General features: G+C 38.2%; 1 protein-coding gene across 1 annotated transcript in view; it reads left to right on the forward strand.

Annotated features, from left to right (window-relative positions):
* The window catches only part of NEB (nebulin), a 120,974-nt gene that overhangs the window by 13,123 nt on the left and 86,784 nt on the right, over positions 1-21,067 (forward strand). The window contains 25 exon segments of the mRNA XM_054069942.1: positions 98-205; positions 1,027-1,338; positions 1,513-1,719; positions 2,383-2,487; positions 2,922-3,029; positions 3,840-4,151; positions 4,746-4,952; positions 5,181-5,285; positions 6,258-6,278; positions 6,280-6,366; positions 7,364-7,675; positions 9,128-9,334; positions 10,038-10,142; positions 10,285-10,392; positions 10,777-11,088; positions 11,830-12,036; positions 13,685-13,789; positions 14,773-14,880; positions 16,320-16,631; positions 16,778-16,984; positions 17,448-17,552; positions 18,369-18,476; positions 19,290-19,601; positions 19,758-19,961; positions 20,422-20,526. Coding sequence (XP_053925917.1) covers positions 98-205; positions 1,027-1,338; positions 1,513-1,719; positions 2,383-2,487; positions 2,922-3,029; positions 3,840-4,151; positions 4,746-4,952; positions 5,181-5,285; positions 6,258-6,278; positions 6,280-6,366; positions 7,364-7,675; positions 9,128-9,334; positions 10,038-10,142; positions 10,285-10,392; positions 10,777-11,088; positions 11,830-12,036; positions 13,685-13,789; positions 14,773-14,880; positions 16,320-16,631; positions 16,778-16,984; positions 17,448-17,552; positions 18,369-18,476; positions 19,290-19,601; positions 19,758-19,961; positions 20,422-20,526 — 4,389 coding nt within the window.

The raw sequence follows: 21,067 nt of genomic DNA on the forward strand, positions 1-21,067 counted from the left end.
GTAAGTATATTTTGAATCCAGAGCACTTGATTCAACTTGCAATATGAAGTTTTTGTTGGCTGGAAACTGTTCATTCAAAATTCACCTTTTCTTCTAGAACTACTACAAAACAGGATTGGAAGAATTAAAAGCCAGGGGATATGACCTAAAAAGTGATGCTATTCCTATCAAAGCTGCCAAGGCTGCTAGGCAGGCTGCCAGTGACGTAAGTGCGCCCTTTTAATTCAGGAGAGCTTACTTAAATGATATTTGCAGTTAAGTTTATTAAGGATATCTGAAGGATAACCTCTTTATTGCCTTTTTTTAAGCATGTTATTGGATGTATTTGACACAAGTATGTTTTTAGTGGTGTTTTATTGCTTTACTAATGTATAACTATGTTTAGAAAAGGCTGTTGTGTGGTGTAATTCTCTGTGAATAAATAGGCTGTCTTGCGCTCCAATATAGTTAAAGAAAATCTTGAGAAGTTGGTCAGTAGTGACAGCTCCATGGGCAATGGACCTCTGAATTCTCTCTGCCCTGAATCATAGCCCTGATCATAAATGAGACAAAAGACTCTAGGACATCACTGGGGTTTGGGATGGCCTCGTGGAAGTCCCTTAGTGTTTTAAGACTCCTTTCCTTCCTACAATCAGTACAAGTAAGGTGGTGCTAATTTGAAAGCTTACTGACAAATTTGTGTAGCAGTGAGTTGTAAAAAGATACGTGTCTGGTTTTGTAGGGATGTATGGTCACTGACTTTCACGTGAGGGATGCTCTTTGTGGAAAAAAAAAGGGTAGCCTTTTCTTTTAATTTACTTATTGCTACAAGGAGCTCAGCTAAAAGCTGTGCAAGCATGATACTTGCAATAGGATCCTTCCTTCTATTGCCATCATCTGCTACCAGCAAGGAGAGAGAGAAAATAAAAATCCCAACTCGATCTCTCTAGGCATGTGTGTGGTACTTCTAGCACAAGCAGGATGAAGGAGAACAGTAGACGACAGCACTTAAGGTTATATTCTCTCTGTTATATGGCATTCTAACAGGTTAACTACAAAAAAGCCTACGAACTTTCCAAGGGTAAACTCGTTGGCTTCAAGAGCCTCCAGGATGATCCCAAACTCGTTCATTATATGAAGGTAGCCAAGATACAGTCTGAGCGAGAGTACAAGAAAGACTATGAGAAAACAAAAACGAGGTACAACCTTCCACTGGATATGTTCGATGTTGTTGGTGCCAAGAAGGCTCAAGAGATTGCCAGCAATGCTAATTACAAGAACCTCCTGCACCACTATACTTATTTACCAGATGCGATGAATGTGGAGCTGACCAAAAATATGATGGAGATTCAGAGTGATGTAAGTAAAACCTCGTGTGAATACAATTTTTTTTGAGATGCCTCAAGCAAGAACTGTGAAGACTCAGGAGAGGTCCCAGAGCTGTTTTTTCTGACTCTTTTAAACTCTTTTAATTTTTTTTAAACTTTTAAACTCTTTTAAACTTTTAAAACATTGCTTTCATTCCTTTGTTAGAATGCATACAAAGCAGATTATAACAACTGGATGAAAGGCATTGGTTGGATCCCCATTGGCTCACTAGAAGTAGAAAAAGCTAAGAAAGCTGGAGATGCCTTGAATGAAAAGAAATATCGTCAGCATCCAGACACCATTAAATTTACAAGTGTGGTGGACTCTCCAGTAATGGTCCAAGCCAAACAGAATTCAGTTCAACTCAATGAGGTAAGTAGAGAAAGAAATAGTTGCTATGGTCAAGTAGGGATGTATCTACTGAAGAGTTGGGCATTGTCTTTAAAATCTTTTAAAGAACTATTAGTATGAAAGTATTTCTCTCTGTTGTAATTGTATTGAGCTGTGATTTTGCCTGAGTGATTTCCCTGTGTAAGTCTTCAAAGCTCTATGGAAATCATGGAACTCTTTCAGTCCACATTAGCAGATTCTGTTCGTATATATTTTAAGTCTGTTTGAAATACATTTCATTTAAGAAATGTGAAATTTTGGAGTTGTTTATTGTCATTTTACCACCTACAACAATGAATGAATTACAGAATGTTTGATGAATCACAGTACATCCATCTTTATAAACCAGTGAGCGTTGTTTTATATTACACTCTCAAACCATCCTTTATTATCCCTTTCTTTCAGAAATGGGCTTTTATGTCCATTGAAGGGCTTAATTTTACTGAGTAAAGGCTACATAGAGCTTTTAGGGTGCATTCCTTCTATCGACAATTCTGTATGAAAAGTGCAGTCTCAATGTTCATGAGATAGGTGGCCATGCACATTTATTTCCAAAATCAGGCATAAACCCTCAGTTAATTCACCGCGAGCTGGGGCTGCTCTACAAGGAGAGAGGGATTAATTTCTGTATCACCTATTTTACAGAAACTATACAGATCTTCTGGAGAGAAAGTGAAACATAAATATACCCTTCCCCCAGATGTCCCACAGTTTATCCAGGCTAGATACAACGCAGCTAACGTCAGTGATGTAAGTGACTTCTTTGCGACGTTTTACACGTTGTTAATGAATTTTTGAGTAATCGTCATAGAATCGTAGAATGGTTTGGGTTGGAAGAAACCTTAAAATCATCCAATTCCAACCCCCCTGCCATGGGCAGGGACAATGTGTTACAGACATATTCCTCTCTTTGATACGCAGTTCTATATAATGAACTTATATCACTGTAATTTTTTGTTCTTGTTGTCATTTAAATTTCCAACCAGATACCATTTAATCATCTAATCATTTTATTAATTCAATTAATAGATAAATCTGTTCTTGTAAATGAAGACTGATAGTTGTATATGATCCCCGATGCATCTGCTAAAGATGTGCCTGGAGTAGCTTAGGAGTAGCTTTGACTTGCATGTAGGTCATGTGATTACTGTGTTCTCTAGAACAACATGGATTTTCTTTTTTAGGCATATTATAAACAGGACTACCATGATCTCATAGCTAAAGGGAACAATGTGTCGCTTGACGCTATTCCAATTACTCTAGCCAAGGCTTCAAGAAACATTGCTAGTGATGTAAGTATCTATTTCAGGTAGGCTTTTCTTAACAAAAAAGTTGTGCCTTACTGGCTGTGTGGTACATGCCATGTGTTGCATGACTCTCACTGGAGTCAGTATTATGAGAAAGAGAGGCTGGATTTTACCGAGAGGCTTAGTTTGTGTAGAACTTATTTTATGCTCATCTTATTTGCTTTAGGTAGGCAAATGCTACTGTGCTGTGCTTCTACACGTACTTTTTACAGAATAAAAGAAATCGGTAGTTCTTGCAATTATTCTGTGACAAAATTCCAGGAAATACACCACATCAGCACCTACTTACAGACCATGAGGCAATCTGTGCTCGGGGTGCTTTTCATTAAACAGTGGAGTACGGCTCGTGTGTGACTTAAAAGGCCTTACAGTCCAAATTGTATAATGTAGGATGGGTTTCAGTGGTTTCCTGTAATCAGAGGAAGCTGTCCAGGTGTATTCCATTTGTTTGCTGTTGCTTCCAAATGCCTGAGAAGGATGGCCTCAATTATTGTGATATTTTTCATATGCCTTTCAACACAGGAACACCTAGGAAAGGCTTCCCCTTCCTTACAATATAAGCTGATGTTGATAAATCTTGCTGTGGTGTGTGTAACCTGTTGTGTACAGGTGGAGCAACAAAAGTTCATGTAGATGCGGTTGCTGGATCAGACATTTGGGAGAGCTTGTCTTTCTGGGCTGCTTTGCAGCTTCTTTTTCTAATGGAAGATATGAGAGCTTTACTGTTTCTTTTGCATTAGTGTGGACATCAGTTGCCCTGCCACAGTACATTTGATCTCTTTCTTCTGTTTCTAGTTTAAATATAAAGAAGCATATGAAAAGGCTAAAGGAAAACAGGTTGGATTCAGAAGCCTGCAAGATGACCCAAAGCTTGTCCACTACATGAATGTAGCCAAGATTCAGTCTGAGCGTGAGTACAAGAAGGACTATGAGAAGACCAAGACTAACTATCATACACCTCCTGACATGTACAGTATCCAGGCTGCTAAACAGTCACAGGATATAGCTTCTAATGCTCACTACAAAAATCTGATCCACCACTACACTTACCTGCCAGATGCCATGGATGTGGAGCTTGCAAAGAACATGATGCAAATTCAGAGCGATGTAAGTATTCTGGTGACTGCAATTCTGTCGATGTTTTTCTGCACGCTGTGAACAATAAGATACGAGTTTGTGTTTGATGAAAAGTGGCATTACTTTATGGGCATGGTCTGTTTTTTGTACGCCTTGGGGAAAATCAGTAGAAGTTTTATGTTCATACATCAGAACTGTCTGCATATTTCGTAGCCAGGATCAATTTTTCACTTGCGGTCCACAAATTCTGCATATTTTACTGCAGGAAGAACTATAGGAAGGAAGCAAAACGCAGCCTCTTCTTCGTGGAACTTTGTGTAAGGCTGAGTCTCACAGTCTGCTGAAACAGAACAAGTTAAACCATGTTAAATGGTCAACGTGGTAGTTTAGAAGCTAAGAACTGAATGTTGGTGAAATTTTTCACGAGTTAAAAATGAAGGGATGTTTTATAAGAAAGGAATCACAGATCAAAAATACAGTAGTATCTCTTGTTCCTTTCAAGGATTTATAAATATCTTCTTCTAATGCAGAACACACAAGCTAGACTCTGTGATTGTTGTTTTAAACAGAATTATTGTAGCTCTGTGGGGAAATCTTGATCCATGTTGGCTTTCTCTCCTTCAGAACGCGTACAAACAAGAGTATAACAGCTGGTTCAAGGGTATTGGATGGAGTCCTCTTGGTTCTCTGGATGTTGAAAAAGCTAAAAAGGCTGGAGATGCATTAAACGAAAAGAAATACCGTCAGCACCCAGACACCATCAAATTTACAAGTATACCAGATTCAATACCAATGGTTTTAGCTCAGCACAACACCAAGCAACTGAGTGATGTAAGAAACTCTTCTTATTGTTACTGCAATATGAGGTTTTTAGCCACATTTGTGATTTATATGTTACTGTCTGATATTCTATCTAAAAATCCTTTACATTTTAAAAACTAAAAATAGCAAAGTTGCAGTTTATTGGTAAGAGTTAAATGTTGTTGCCTTGTCTCTATTCGTTAACACGGGCACCTACCTTGTAATCATCAAGAAGCATTTCTTTTTTTTTCCCTGCAGGTATCATATAAGCAAGAGGGTGAAAAAGTAAAACACAAATACACTCTGGATCCTGATGTTCCTCAGTTTATCCAAGCCAGGGTCAACGCCTACAATTTGAGTGATGTGAGCATATAACCAATATGTCCAATAATATATTTGTTTAATTTTTATTTATTCGTGCTGCCATACTGAATATAGAAATGTCTGTGCTCTGAGTTCAACTAAACCTTTACTTCTAGAAGTCAATGAGTTTTGTGCTTGATAGCCAAATTTTTAAACTGAGCACTTATGGATGTAAACACATTCAGTGCTTTATTGCCAAACTGTGTGGGTAGACTGAAAAAAACCAGCATGACTTATTCTTCAAATTCATCTAGGTTTGGAAATTTATGTCATCCACTTTTGTACAAAACACATTGCATAGGCCAGCAGTGCAAATTCTCTGTCTGTTGCTTTCTGCTGCTCAGTGGACAAGTGGAAGGATAGTAACGCCTTTTCTGCCAGTCTGCCTGCTTTTCATCATTTCTTGCATCCATCCACTGCTGCAAAAATCTCCAGTGATAATACTGATAGTGATATTAATTTTTTTGGTGGCATTATCAGGCCTCCAGGATCTAGGTAAAAGATGGCATCTCCTTTAATAGCCTTGAAATCCTATTAGCCTGTCCAGTTGCTAACTGCTAATAAAAAATCAGCCAAGACTGCTTTCTTCAGTCACTTAAGACCACAAGGCTTGATTTTGAAGCTTAGAGGAAAAAATTTCTGAAGGTTCAGTTAAATGAAAAAGGACTTTGCTTAATCGAGGGCGGAAGTGCCACAGATACATATATTCCCCATAAAAATTGCAAAAAAATGTGTATGAATTAATAATTTAGCTACATGAATTAAACTGGTTGCATCAAAGGAGTCTCCTAACTTTGTAGTAGATTTATTTATCATGATATAACCATAGCTTGTCTACAGGTTAACATTATTCCTTGCAATTGCACAGACTAGACTCAATAATTTGATTCCTATAATAAAAATACAGGCTTAAGCAGCTTTGTTACAATTGCTACTCATAACATTGCAAACTGTTACCTTTCTTCCTATAAGGCCAACTACAAAGCAGACTGGAAAAAAAACCATTGCCAAAGGATACGATCTCAAACCAGATGCCATTCCTATCATTGCTGCTAAAGCGTCTCGAAATATTGCAAGTGATGTAAGTAAAGTTTGCATAAGGTGGGATACAAACGTCTACTGCGTTACAGCTTTCTGTAGCGTATTATGCTGCTTAACTGGGAATTGAAACTCTTATGATACTGTGAAATAACAAGGAGTTTCAGGTGTTCATGTGAACCTCCAGAAACTCTTGTTTCTTTGGAAATGCACCATAATGTGCGTGAGTGCTAGTGAGCTGGAGCTGCTGGTTTTATGTGCTGGAGACCTGTACTTCTCTAGCATTCAGGAGCTGAACAGAAACGTGGCTGTTTTCAGGCAGCTGCATCATTTGGCAACAGTAAAGTTTTCTGAGCTGTCTTGACACACGTGATGAAGGGAGATTTGGAACACAGAAATAAATCTGTTAACTTAAGCAACAGGCTGCAAAGGACTTTGATTCCCCACTTGAGCGTGCCTCCCTCTGGTAGCTCAATATTGGGATAGCCAGTTGTATGGTAGTCTTAGCCTTTTCGATAACGTATTATATAGAATCATAGAATAGCTAGGATTGGAAGGGACCTTAAAGATCATCTATTTCCGACCCCTGCCATGGGCAGGGACATCCCACTGGATCAGGCTGGCCAAGCCCCATCCAACCTGGCCTTGAACTCCTCCAAGGATGGGACAGCCACAACTTCCCTTGGCAACCCATTCCAGTGTCTCACCACTCTCATGGTGAAGAAATTCTTCCTAATATCCAGTCTAAGTCTGCCCCTCTCCAGTTTATACCCATAGAAGAGGCAATGGTAAGGGAGGGAGTGTAACTGTGGGTCTGCAGGTCTAGATTTAGGTCTGTACCAGGGGTCTAAATGAGCTGAGAAATTCAGAAGTCCTCTTTTTTCCTTTTGACCTAAATAATCTTGTGCTGTCTGAAAAACAATTTGAGTTTATGGAATGCACTGCAGTTGTTAAAATATCATGTTTCATCATATTAAAATTATCAAAAGTATGTTTTCTCTTTCCAAAGTGGGTGAGGCTTTCTTTTCCTTTCTCTCTAGTACAAGTACAAGGAATCCTATGAGAAAGATAAAGGCAAGCAGGTTGGATACCGTAGCCTGCAGGATGATCCTAAACTTGTTCATTACATGAATGTGGCCAAAATACAATCAGATCGTGAATATAAGAAGGACTACGAAGTCACCAAGACCAAATATCATACTCCTTTAGATATGTTCAGCGTGACGGCTGCCAAGAAAGCCCAAGAAGCAGTTACAAACGCTGGCTATAAACAACTGATTCATGATTACACACTCTTGCCTGATTCCGTGAATCTGGAGCTATCAAGAAATGTGATGCAGCTGCAGAGTGATGTACGTAATGATTAATCAGCACGTTTTTTTTTCTTCTCATAATTACTGTCTTACTCTATTAACATTTTAAGACTAAGAAATGAATTATGTTGGATTAATAGTAGATTGAGATGTAAATGTCTAGCCTGGAACTCTGTGCATTTTCTAAAGTTTATCAGTTATGCGTAGCTGATAAATTCTAGGGAACCTACCTATCAAGTAACAACTTCCTTTGTATCTCTACATATCTAGCTAATTCTCAGCCAATGAACATGTTGTCTGATTTGTGTATTTCTGTAGTCGGATATGAAATTACACTGTCTTATTGCTAGGATTATTTTTCATATTGTCAGAGGTAATAGGTTATGTACAGAGTCTAAATTCTTACTATATTTTCTTTAAATTTACTGAAAATATAGTCACAACTGTATTATGCCTATGCATTTGAGATTTGTTTTTTTCACTTTTCCTTCCTGCCTTTATCCTCCAACAGACACATGTGCCATGCGTGACAAGCATTCATAAAAAAGTTTTCTAGTTTCTGTTAAATTTTGTGACCTGTTTCCATTTTTTTTCATTAGTGTAACTTTAGGGTCTATTTGTTTACCCACAAAGTGTTTAATTTAATCTGCATTATTTAACAATCATCTGAAAAATTTGAAATTCCAAAAAAAGGTGGATAATCTGATTGGAAGAGTTCTTCAGATTCTAAGCATTGTTTGGGGAGGATAATGTACACGTTCCCACAGGCAGAGGACCTGACCTTTAGATGCTGTTCATTTCAAATACAGATATTTTTGTCTCAAGTTTTTTTGCTTCCCCACTGGATTTTTCCTGGCCTTGCTGAGTTGGCTGAGCTTGCTTGGCTGTGTAACTCGGGATATTTGCAAGGAGGGAAGCGTGATACCTCAGGACAAATTTTCCCATGTATACATGTACTATGACAGCATGTGCTCTTTTTGTCAGACCTTGTTATCTCCCATGTTGCTCCTAACACTGTTCAGGAACAGGCTTTATTTTCACAGCATTTTTATGCCTTTGTCTGTCCTAAAAACCATGTTATAAACTAAATTAAATAGGAATGGTGGCTATTCGAGACTGTGCAGAACCAGGCTATTAAGCAGTCGTTGAAACGATTTCTGTGAATTAATTCTACTGTGAACTAAATCTACTAAGATTAAAAAAAAAAAAATTATATTTTTGTCAGATTCTCATTTTGCCACACAAAATTTGTTCTAGGACTGTGCATTTGGTTTGTTGCACGAGTTCTACATATTGGCTTAGTGAAAAGGATTTCTTTATTGCTAACACATCGATATTATTAATGTTACACTAAGAATATGGAAAATAATAGCAATTATAGCAGACTTGGCTAAATTTTCCCTCAGAAATGAAGGACCACAAGAAGTTTTAAGGCCTTACCTGTTTTTTATGTGTATGGGCATTCTAATTTTCCTTGTCTGTTTTTAAAAGAATCTGTACAAAGCTGACTTTAATAACTGGTTGAGAGGAGTTGGCTGGATACCGATACAGTCACTGGATGTAGAAAAGGCCAAAAAAGCTACAGAGATCCTCAGTGAAAAGAAGTATCGCCAGCACCCAGACAAGCTGAAGTATTCAATTACCATGGATGCAATGGAACAAGTTCTAGCTAAGCAAAATGCCAAGACCATGAATAAGGTGAGACTTTGTTCAGATGATCACAACTGAGCCAAAGATGGGGTCTTTTTCTTGTAAAGCTGTTGGGTGGCTGCGTTCCTGCTGAAGCCATGAGAATTTCCAGTGGGGCAATAGTGGTCTGCTCGGTTAGGACCGGACACTAAGATATGATGGAAGCCTCAGATGGCGTTCATAAATTAAGGGGGTTACATTTTCTGTTTATAAAGATTAAAGATGACCTCTGCAGGTTTATTGTGCTTTGGTAACCTCTGCTCTTTCTCTGCAGGAAGTAGTAGTCATAATCGGTGAGCTGAAAAAAACTCAGTCCAGTCAATTTTTTTACAAGTCCTCTTGTACAAAAGCTCTTGTACCTGGAGCTCTTTAAATTTGACCCTGGTTATCTGGGACACCACTGGTCCTTATTCCATGTCTTCCATGCAGAGAGGGTGTGTGGAAAAAACCCATAATTTATGCTTTGCGTTAAAGCAGGAAAGAATGCAGACAGAAAATTTTCAATCTCAATATTTATTAGTTATCAAAACATATTTTGCAAATTTCTCAAAGTACTAAAGAAAGAGGGGGAATAGAATATTGCCACTTGGCCATTTTATTTGTAAAGATTTGTAGTGCTTATGGAACATTAATGTACTGTAACGTAGTATTTACTGCAATTATTTATGAATGCAATGTCTTTTCAATGCTGAATATTACTTTGCCGTTGCAGAAACTCTACACTGATAAATGGAACAAAGAGAAGACCAGCATTCATGTTATGCCAGATACTCCAGAAATTCTGCAATCTCGAGTGAACCAGATCACAATGAGCAATGTGAGTTACCACACCCACAGTGGACATTCAGTGTCTTTTTGCATAGATCAAAAATTGCTGTAATTTTTATGTCTTCTTTGAAAATATGGAGTATTTCAGCCTTCCTAATAGAGGACCTGTTCTATTTTACATTTGCAATTAGAAACTGTATAAAGCTGGATGGGAGGAAGACAAGAAGAAAGGTTACGACTTGCAGCCAGACGCTATTCCAATACGAGCGGCCAAAGCCTCCAGAGACATTGCAAGTGATGTAAGTTGGATTGCTCCATAGCACTGGGAGTGGCTACACGGGCAGTCACAGTGTTTCCAAAGTGCTCTGTTAGGCACAAATGTGTTTTCCAAGCATCTTGGGTTGTCTTGGTTTTTGTTATTTGCTTGATGGGATAAACTTTTGCAGTACAGCTCTCCAGAATATCGCTGATTTGTGCTTTTTTGCTCTTTACTCAGCAAGTTGCTGAGCTTCATGTGCCAACATTCAATGAGCTCTTTTGTAAATATGTTTAAATGACTAAACCTGAGATCTTGTGATGAAAACGTACAAGTATTTTCTATGTTTTTAGAGATAAAATTGAGCTTAATAGTACATTTTTTTTTAATTTAAGTTTTTGCTGTTCTTTTTCTTTCCTGCTGTCAGTATAAATACAAACTGGCCTATGAAAAAGAGAAAGGAAAGCATATTGGGTTCCGCAGCCTTGAAGACGACCCCAAGCTGGTGCACTTCATGCACGTGGCTAAAATGCAATCTGACCGTGAATACAAAAAAGATTATGAGAAGGCAAAGACTAATTTCCATACTCCAGTTGACATGGTCAGTGTTGTGGCAGCCAAAAAAGCACAGGAAGTGGCTACAAATGCGAACTACAAAAACTTGATCCACACCTACAATGTTTTGCCTGATGCTATGAGTCTTGAATTAGCCAAGAACATGATGCAGATACAAAGTGATGTAAGTGAGAAATTCTTCAGCCTTTGCATTACGAATACAATGATGCTTAGTTTATGAAAGCATAGTATGAGAAAAATAGCACTGTTTCCTTAGGGAAATTACTGCAGTTATATCCCAGAAAGTAGGAAATTACATGAGACCTTCAGCAATGATGGGCACTGTGTTTTTCTAATACAATTTTTCTAATTGAAATATTAAATTACAGCTGTTGCTAAAGAATTTGGGCTCAGAAATAAGTAATTCTTTGTGCGAATTAAAATGGGTATTTTCTGCTTACATGTCCCATCAGGTTCTTCAGGAGCAATACTTGTGTACAGGCCAAGATAAGAAAAGCTTCACTTTTCATTAGGTTTTATCTTGTATTTCCAAAATGATATCAGCAAAAGGGTAAAACAGCTAAGCAGCTATGTTCTCAGATTTCCTGGGCTGTTTAGCCTCTAGAGAAGAGGGCCCTTTATTCTCAGTATCATGGTTCCAAATAATCCTCCTTTTAAGAGGGTAATCTCATGCGAGCAATGTGAATACATCACAAGGTGGATCTGAACACTGTATTAAAGGCAGAGTAATAAAATAGACACCACTGTAACAAAGATGTCTCTAAATAAAACTTGAATGCAGCATGATACTCTGCCTCTTTTTAAAGCACGTACAAAATCTAATATTCATTAAACACAGAAAGAAGTGCCATGATTTGCAGACATTCCCATGCATCTGGTGATTTTCTTTTCTTTCTGCTTCCAGAATCAATACAAAGCAGAATATGATGAAACCATGAAGGGGGTTGGATGGATGCCACTGGGCTCCCTGGAAGCAGAGAAGAACAAAAAAGCAATGGAAATTGTTAGTGAAAAGAAATATCGTCAGCATCCAGATAAGCTGAAGTATTCCGTTCCTATGGATTCCATGAACATGGTTTTAGCTTTAAATAATGCCAAAATCATGGATGAGGTAAGAAAGTGTTAATCAAAATCCATTTAAGTTTGCAGCAGTAACAAACATACCTGATGCAGCAGTCAGTCTTGGTGCTTAACTTTGGAAATGGTCAGTTTTGGCGTCAAACGGGTATGCTTGGCTGTCCCTGTGTTTCATCTTAACAGACCTTTGCTATACCTGAAAGCAAGGCATGACACTAACATATCTAAGGACCACGTATAATGACATACACGGGGGTCACGTTTTATTTATTAAAGATTATCGAACGTGCCTGAATGTAGGCTTTTAACAGTTTAAATCTAGGGGCTAAAAATACTGGATTGATCCCTTTCAGGAACAGGATTTAAACTTTTATGTGCATAGCCTGTTTTACCTGATGTCTGACAGTAACATGAAATTGCTATGCGGTATCACAGAATCATAGAATCACTGGGCTGGAAAAGACCTCTTAGGTCATCGAGTCCGACCATTCCTGTTTGTCACTAAACCACGTCCCTATGAATATATAAAAATATGAGTGAATATGTATTTATATATGTGAATATGAAGTATTCATATGTATATGAATATGAAGTATTCATATGTATGTGAATACTTGCATAGTGAGATATTTATTTTCTGTTTCTCCTGCTGAACTGGTGGATGTTCTTTACAAATGTCTAGACTTCATGTAGTTACAGGGACCATCAGAATCTTATGTGCACTTTCCTTAGCTCTGTTTCCTCTGAGAAAATCTGTTGCCTCTTTCAACTGATATGTATTTTCCAGGAGTAAAACTAATAATCTTCCACCTCTAACAATTTTTTTGTATGCATTCTGGCTTGGCTTTCAGTTATTAACAGTTATTAACCCCAGTGGGTAGCTAAGCACCACACAGCCCTGGTGGGATGGGGCAGAGTTAAATGCAAGCAAACTTGTGTGTAGAGGTAAATTTTTTTTAGTATGCAAAGGAGAAATGGAAGAAGAGAGAAAGAAAACAAAAGAAGTGATGTAAAAGCAATCCCTTGCCATCTCTGACTGGTAGGCTGGTGCCAAGCCAGTCCCCAAGCAAGAGGTTGGAACCTCCCAGCCTCCCTAAAGCCCCTCCACTCCCCTTTTATTTGGTGAGCATGATGTTATGTGGCATGGAATGTACCTTTAGTTGGGTTCGTCTGCCTGGTTACATCGCCTTCCAACCTCTTGCACACCCCCTAGTCTATTGCTCGTGGGAGCAGATCAAAACAGAGAGGCCTTGATACTTGGCAAACACTGTCCAGCAACAAGTAAACCATCAGTGTGTTATCAGTATTGTTTTAGTCACAAATGTAAAACCGAAAACTCTTTGAACTGCTGTGAAGACGGTAAATCCATACCAGCCAGACCCTGCTGTTTTCTGCTGTTCAATATATTTGAATATGCTGCTGGGCAAGAGAGAAGCAATAAAATGATCTAGCAAGATTGGGATTTCTTCCACTTTTACCTCTGCCTCACACTGTTCGCTGTACAAGAGCTGTTCCTGATTCACACTGATTTTAAGTGCTAAAATAAAAAGACAAATGTTCCTAACCTGTTAGTAGCTGCATCATTGTAAAAGAGTTTTGTATTTCAAATAGGGCATATTCTTTTAAACGGTTTTATTTAATTTTTGGTTATGTTGACATGTCTTTTTTTTCCATCCTTCCAGCACAAGTACAAACAAGCATGGGAAGAAGACAAAAAGAAAGTTCACATCACACCAGATATTCCACAGATTGCCTTAGCAAAAGTTAATGCATTTAATTTAAGCGATGTGAGTACTGCTTGTAAGACTAAGATGTTGCTCTATTAATTAGGAATAAGTGGGATGACAGCATACAAAAGTCTCCCTAATTCTCAATTTCCTAACCTTCAGTGATTTCACAAATCATTATTTTCCTTTTTTTCTGTTCCCCACAATTAAATTCCCAAAGTTGCCAAGAAAAAGCCATAATATTTATAGTGGGATTATGAAGGGTTCACATTGGTCATTCAAATATAACGATTACTAAACAGATAGTGGAATTTGAGTACTAAACATGGTTGTTACTGCGTTTATTATTTCCCCATGCACACAGTTTTGTACTGGATTCAGAGTTCTCTCGATAACAGGTGACATTGAAGACAGTTTTTCAGGAGGCACTTGTTAAATCTGCAAATGCTAAATAAAGTATGGCTTGTAATTGTGCACATCTTTAACGTTCATGAAAGTAGTCGTAGTTATCTCATTTTTTTTTAAAGCTGGTTTCATAGAATTACAGAATTGGTTGGGTTGGGAGGGACCTCCAAGCCCGTCCAGCTCCACCCCCTGCCATGGGCAGGGACACCTCCCACTGGCTCAGGGGCTCCAAGCCCCATCCAACCTGGCCTGGAACCCCTCCAGGGATGGGGCAGCCCCCACTGCTCTGGGCACCCTGGGCCAAGGCCTCCCCACCTGAACAGACATCCTTACATATGTTAATTTTCACCAATATTTCTGCATGTGGGAAAAAAATGCCATTTCTTTCTCTTTTGTTATCAATTATTGTTACCAATTATAGTTCAGTCCAGCTGCGTTGATGTATCTGTGACTGGAGTTGATTCTAAAGGAGAATTCATCTCTGTGTGTGCCTGGGTGCCTCAACCAACTGTTCCAGGAGTGTTAATCATATGAATAGTCTATGTTTCCAGTTATCATATAAAATAATAGAGCTCTATTTAAGTAAGTGGGGTGTGTTTTGCTTTTGCAGAGGATGTTTCTTTTCTTTCTTTTCACAGAAAATGTACAGACTTTCATTTGAAGAATCCAGGAGGAAAGGGTATGATCTCAGAGCTGACGCTATCCCTATCAAAGCTGCTAGGGCTTCAAGGGATATTGCTAGCGATGTAAGTTCTTGAAAGAAAGAATGATCCACTTTGGATATCGTAACACGTACATTTCTTGACACAACTCAGTTTCATGTGCCAGTTACATGAAGTCTCTTCATTCTCTTGCTTGTAAATAATTCTGACGTATTCAATATGTATTCTAATGTATTTTCTGGCAGTGTTAAAGAACAATTTCTTGGTTAGAAAGGTAGAGAGAGTCTTTCAGGGAAATGAAGAAGTTCTTTCCTCACTGTGATGGTGTTTGAATGCCTTATAAATGTATGTTTTATGTATTTTTAGTTTATACAGAATGTTCGGAGGTCATTCTTAGAAACATTTGAAAGGAACAGATACAGACTGAAATTATCTTTACTGCTGTGGCACAGTTATCACTATTCCTTTGGGGAAAGTCCCATTGCATTTCTTGGTGCGGAGAATACAAGCTTTTCTGGAATCAGGACATCCTGATTGAAATCCTGATTGAAATCCTCTGTGTATCTGTGATGAGGGATTTGCCATCGTGCAGTGAGGGCCTAAGGACATGTTATTCAGCCCACCATTTTTTTTTGACAACAAAAAGGCTTTTACAGCCAACACAAGGTCAATTCACTCTGCCACCGCTCTGAGGGGAAGACACTTCCACTCTGAATTCTCTCCAAGCAGTAAGCAGCGACTGAAAAAGGAATTGATATTTGGTCTGTGTAGTTCATTGTCCAGGGCTGGTTAGTGATGGAGGAAGGGGCTAAGAATTTGAACTAGTGGATTTATTGAATGAAAAATTGCAAAAGATCCTGGGAAATGTCTTGAATTTTTTTAAACATTTGAAGAAGCAAACCTAATGGAAGTGGTTTAGATCTTGATTTTAGTCTTTAGATAGGAAATCAAGTATTCAGAGTGTGGTGCAACTACCACAAAACCAGTTACCTCAGCCAAGTATTGGAAGCAGGATAGCTGTAGTAACAGAGAAGTGTGTGAGGTTGTTCTAGCATTTGTGATAGTTCCTCATAGAACTAATATAATATCTCTAAACTGTAGTGTGAATAAAATAAATAGTGCATCTTTTGCAAGGAACTGACTTCAGTGAACCAGGTCTTACGTGTGCCTTTTGCTTTCCGTCAGTATGCTTCATGTTTTCATTGTGTCATTAGACATGAGATTAGAAGGGGATGGAACCCAAGTTATGTTGAACCTTATGCAGGAGCAGAATAAATTTGTAAGGAAATGTCATTTATTAAGAAAGTGTTTTAAATGTACTGTTTTTAAAAGGGACACTAAGTGTCTGTTTTGCTTTAGCGTGAGCCCTAAGAGAAGGTGGACAAAGCTACCACCTCTATGTTTTCTTAACAACGTCAAAATATCACTTTAATCTGTTTTGGGTTTCTTTTTCTTACAAGATAGATATTGCTTATTAAACAAATGAAGTAGACTCAAAGTCTTTGTTTCTGTTCTCTTTACAGTATAAATACAAATTAGGTTATGAACAAGACAAGGGAAAACTCGTAGGCTTCCGCAGCCTTCAGGATGATCCCAAACTGGTCCATTACATGCAAGTGGCTAAGATGCAGTCAGATCGTGAATACAAAAAAGGTTATGAGGAGAGCAAGACACATTACCACATGCCTTCGGATACCTTCAGCATCATGGCAGCTAAGGAGGCGCAAGATCGTGTAACCAATACTAACTACAAACGACTGATTCACCAATATATGCTTCTGCCAGATGCCATGAGTTTCGAGCTGTACAGGAACATGAATCAGATACAAAGTGATGTAAGTTTTTGTTTTCTTTCTGTCATTCACAGCTGTGACTTCTTCCCCCTATTTTTTTCATTGTGGCTGTGTTTTGGAAACAACAGGATTATTTTGTAGGAGCCATTTGTAAATTGTAAACTTTCCTTCTGTGTTCTGTTTGGCAGAATGAGTACAAGCAGGATTACAACGAGTGGTTCAAGGGTATCGGCTGGAGTCCTGCTGGTTCTCTGGACGTGGAGAAATCTAAGAAAGCCACGGAAATTGCAAGTGATCGGAAATACCGCCAGCATCCCAGCATGTTCCCCTTTACAAAGCAGAACGATGCCATGGACTTGGTCCTTGCAAAGCAGAACGCAAATATAATGAACAAAGTGAGTATTTATGGGGAAAATTAGGCAGACATTCACAAATAATCCATTTCAGTAAATACTCTGTAAGTCTCTGTCACCACCTTTACGTAGCAGTGAAATCTGGGGAAAACAACTGCTACTACAGGTTTCTCTTTTTTTCAGATTTTTTTCTTAATGAAAAACTCGGTTACTGATTAACAGCATTGATTAACTCTCTTCTCATTTTTCTCATTGCTATCTCTCCAACCTCCATTTCTTCTCTTGTGTAGAAATTACTGGCCATGAAATCCTTAATAGTTGGACTCAGAGTGGATCTTAATTTTGCTGATTCTGGCTTAGGTCATTACACAGTAAAATAAATCTAAGTCAGCACCTCTGCTTTTTACCCATCTATATCCAAAGTGCGCAAATGGAAAGGTGAAAACGCCGAAACATCCAGCCTTTATAATTTTTATTAACAAAGCTGATGTTACTTTTTCCACAGCATGCTTATACCGAAGCTTGGGAGAAAGATAAAACGCAGGTTCATGTGATGCCAGATACACCAGATATTTTACAGGCAAAACAGAACAAGACGAACTACAGTCAGGTAGAGTTTTTTAGTACTTTGTGTTACATTTTAAATTAATATCTACTTTCTTCAAATTTAAAGATGCCTCCCATTTCAAAATAAGTAATTGTTTTGGGTAAGTTAGAAGAGACAGAATGGGGGATTTAGAACAGAGGCAAGAATTTTTATGTAAGAAATACTTTCAGAGCTGCAATAAGTACTGTCTTCAGACTAGCAAAGAAACGGCCTAAATTACATTAAAATGTATTGAAAATATACCTCTTATTTTTTAATTGTGGATATGCCTGTCCATACTCTATGCTTACCATAGAAATCAATCATCTTAAAAATTCCTCACAATAAAATTACAAGTCCCTGGAGTATATTTTTAACTTAACATATGGGAAAAGAAATACATGTAGTGATTCTAACTTTTCTGCCAGCTTTCAAGTATGAGAAAGCGACAACTGTGACAGTATAAAGTACTTAGGCTTGCATGGTTCCTCACAGGCAATTCTTCAACTTGCAAGTGCTGATACTTAAAATCAACTGTGCACAAACTGAATTGACTATTTAATGGCCATGTTACATCCTTATCAATTACAGTTTTGCAAAGCCAATTGAAAAGTCTTCAGTTATCACAGATACATATTTCATGTCCCCCAGGTATGTTTCAAATCCCTAAGATTAGCTACAGTAGGAGGCTGCTGCAGGAAAGAAATCTATTTAATCACTAGCCTAAGACTCGGAAGATGCGTTTTCCTTGCTTATCAGTTTCCTACTTCTCAGTTTGCGTTCTTGTAGCCCTTCTCTTGTAACCAAAGCCTGTGAGGTTATTATTGTTTTCAATTTTAGAAACTGTACAAGCTTGGCTGGGAGGAAATGATAAAGAAAGGCTATGACCTCACACCTGAAGCCATATCAGTGAAAGCTGCCAAAGCTTCAAGGGACATTGCAAGTGACGTAAGTGACATTTCTAAATCTCTATGACATGCACTGCATCTGGTTGCTGCAACCTACAGAGTTGTACTAGACTAAGACACACACCTTGGGTAAGGTGTGGTTTGGAGTGAAAAGGAAAATCACTGACAAGACTCCTGATGTGTTCTTGTCAGAGAAGGAAACAATTTAAGAAGAGTTGCTCTGGCATCTTGACACCTCCGAAGGTTATGGTCCATCTGTGAAGACACTAGTCAGGCAGTTGGGAATTGTCTGCTCTTTTGGATGTTACATTTTCAGAGCAGCAGCAAATTTGATCCAGTTAGCAGCTCCCAGTGCCTGTCAGCAAAAGCCTCTTTACAACTCTGAGAGAGGGGTGGTGACACGTGTATTGCTGTTGTCATAACTTGGTATGAATACAACTTGTGCATTTATGGAAGAGATTTTATTAATCATTAGGAAATCCTAATGCTTAAGCATCTGCATTTTTCATTACTGATTATTTTATTAATCAAAGTATTTCAGCGTGTCAGCCTTTGGGAGTTCTGAGCGGTATGACTATGTGAATCAGGTGGCACATTCTTGTAGCCGTGCATTGCTTTTCTCCAGGGACTTTGTTTGTTCCCAAGGAAAGCATTCACTGACACCAAGTGATGCACATTAATCGAGGGGCTACTAAAATTTCACCTGAGATGCCATAGAAAGTTGCTTATTTCATTGAGAGAATATATTGACATTGAGTGAAACATTGAGTGAATATATTGACATTTTGCTTATATATATTGCCATTGTCTGTTTCTTACTGTAGTTTCAATAATGCAATCGTTATCATTTTAGTACAAGTACAAAGAAGGCTACCGCAAGCAGCAGGGACATCATATTGGATTCCGCAGCTTGCAGGATGATCCTAAGATGCTGTGGTCAATGCAAGTAGCTAAGATGCAGAGTGAGAGGGAGTACAAGAAAGATTTTGAGAAGTGGAAGACGAAGTTTAATATGCCCGTGGATATGTTGGGCTTCCTTCTGGCTAAGAAATGTCAGGAACTGGTTAGTGATGTAGACTACAAACGGATCCTACACCGCTGGACTTGTCTGCCAGACCAGAATGATGTCACCCAGGCCAAGAGGGTCTACGAACTACAGAGTGATGTAAGCTTCCTCTGGATTTAATTCATTTATTCTTTTGTATGATATTTACTGCTTATTGAAAAGTAACTCTCTTTTGATGTCAGTATAGATCAGATTAAATCTAGAATACCAGTTAGTATTTTAATATTTTTGATATTTTAATGTTTTCCTTAACAGAATCTGTATAAGTCAGACCTACAATGGCTCAGAGGCCTTGGATGGAGTCCCTTGGGATCTTTGGAATCTGAAAAGAACAAGAAAGCTTCAGAAATACTGAGTGAAAAGAAGTACCGGCAGCACCCGGATACCATTAAGTTCACAAGTATCCCAGATGCCATGAATATCGTTTTGGCAAAATCTAATGCCAAAAACAGAAGTGATGTAAGTGGCTTCTAGAGGTAGAACATGTGATTCAATAAATGAATACATTACTATACATGGGTTAAAAAGCTTTCTATGTCAGAGCAGTTGCTTAAATTATACAAATGTCAGATGTTTATGATCAGAGCTTTGCTGTGCTGTTGCCAAGAAGTACTGTGCCTTGCTCGGAAGATTAGAGTCTTCGGTGCTGTATAACTCAGTAATAACTGCAAGTAAGACACTTTTATGTAGTATATAAATGTATTGTCCTAATGCTCTGACATTTCATGGATATAAAGAAAGAAAAAAAGGTAGTATTTCTGTAAGAAGTTGTATTATTTGATTTTAATATCTTGTGTTGTTTACATTGTTCATGCTTGCATTAATGCATCTTTGCCATTGTAAAGAAAAGGTAAACTGAACCTACTGCTCTGCATGTGAGCCTTCTATCAGATGAGGTATTTTTGTCTGTTCTTTTCAGATCCTCTATAGAGAAGCTTGGGACAAGGACAAGACTCAGGTTCACATCATGCCTGATACTCCTGAAATTTTGCTGGCTAAATCAAACTTAATTAACGCAAGTGATGTAAGTGTGTCTCTGCAACGTTTCTTTTACAGAGTTTGGAATTACCTGTTGTGAGTTTAGTTCAAAATACAGTAAGAATTCTGCAGTTCTAACAGCTGTAAGCACACCTGTAATCCTTACCCTGTGGAAGCTGGTATGCACTGCAGAGCCTGAGTGGAATTACTAAAATATAAGGTGGAAGAGGAGTTGCTAGAATATAAAACATACCAAGAAAATTTTCAACAGAAGAAAGCATTTTTCTCTTTCATCCCTACCGATCATATTAAGATTGTAAATATATCTTTAGTAGATTTTAGTAAGCCTGTCATTCTTGTTAAAATGTCGCATTATACCAGATTGTCCCTTCAGAATTATGTAGGATTGTGTCATTTTTATTGAATTCCTGGTTATCATAGAATAAATATAGACTACATGCAAAGGTAAAGACACATTAGCAGCTCTGTCGTAAGAAGTCAAGAAGACAAAAATAGTTGCAATTGCAATTGGATGTAGAGAACCACGGGGCTGTATTATTCACCTCTCGAAGATTCTATGAATCGTT

This window comes from Cuculus canorus, chromosome 6 (genome assembly GCF_017976375.1).
Source record: "Cuculus canorus isolate bCucCan1 chromosome 6, bCucCan1.pri, whole genome shotgun sequence".
NCBI classification, from domain to species: domain Eukaryota; kingdom Metazoa; phylum Chordata; class Aves; order Cuculiformes; family Cuculidae; genus Cuculus; species Cuculus canorus.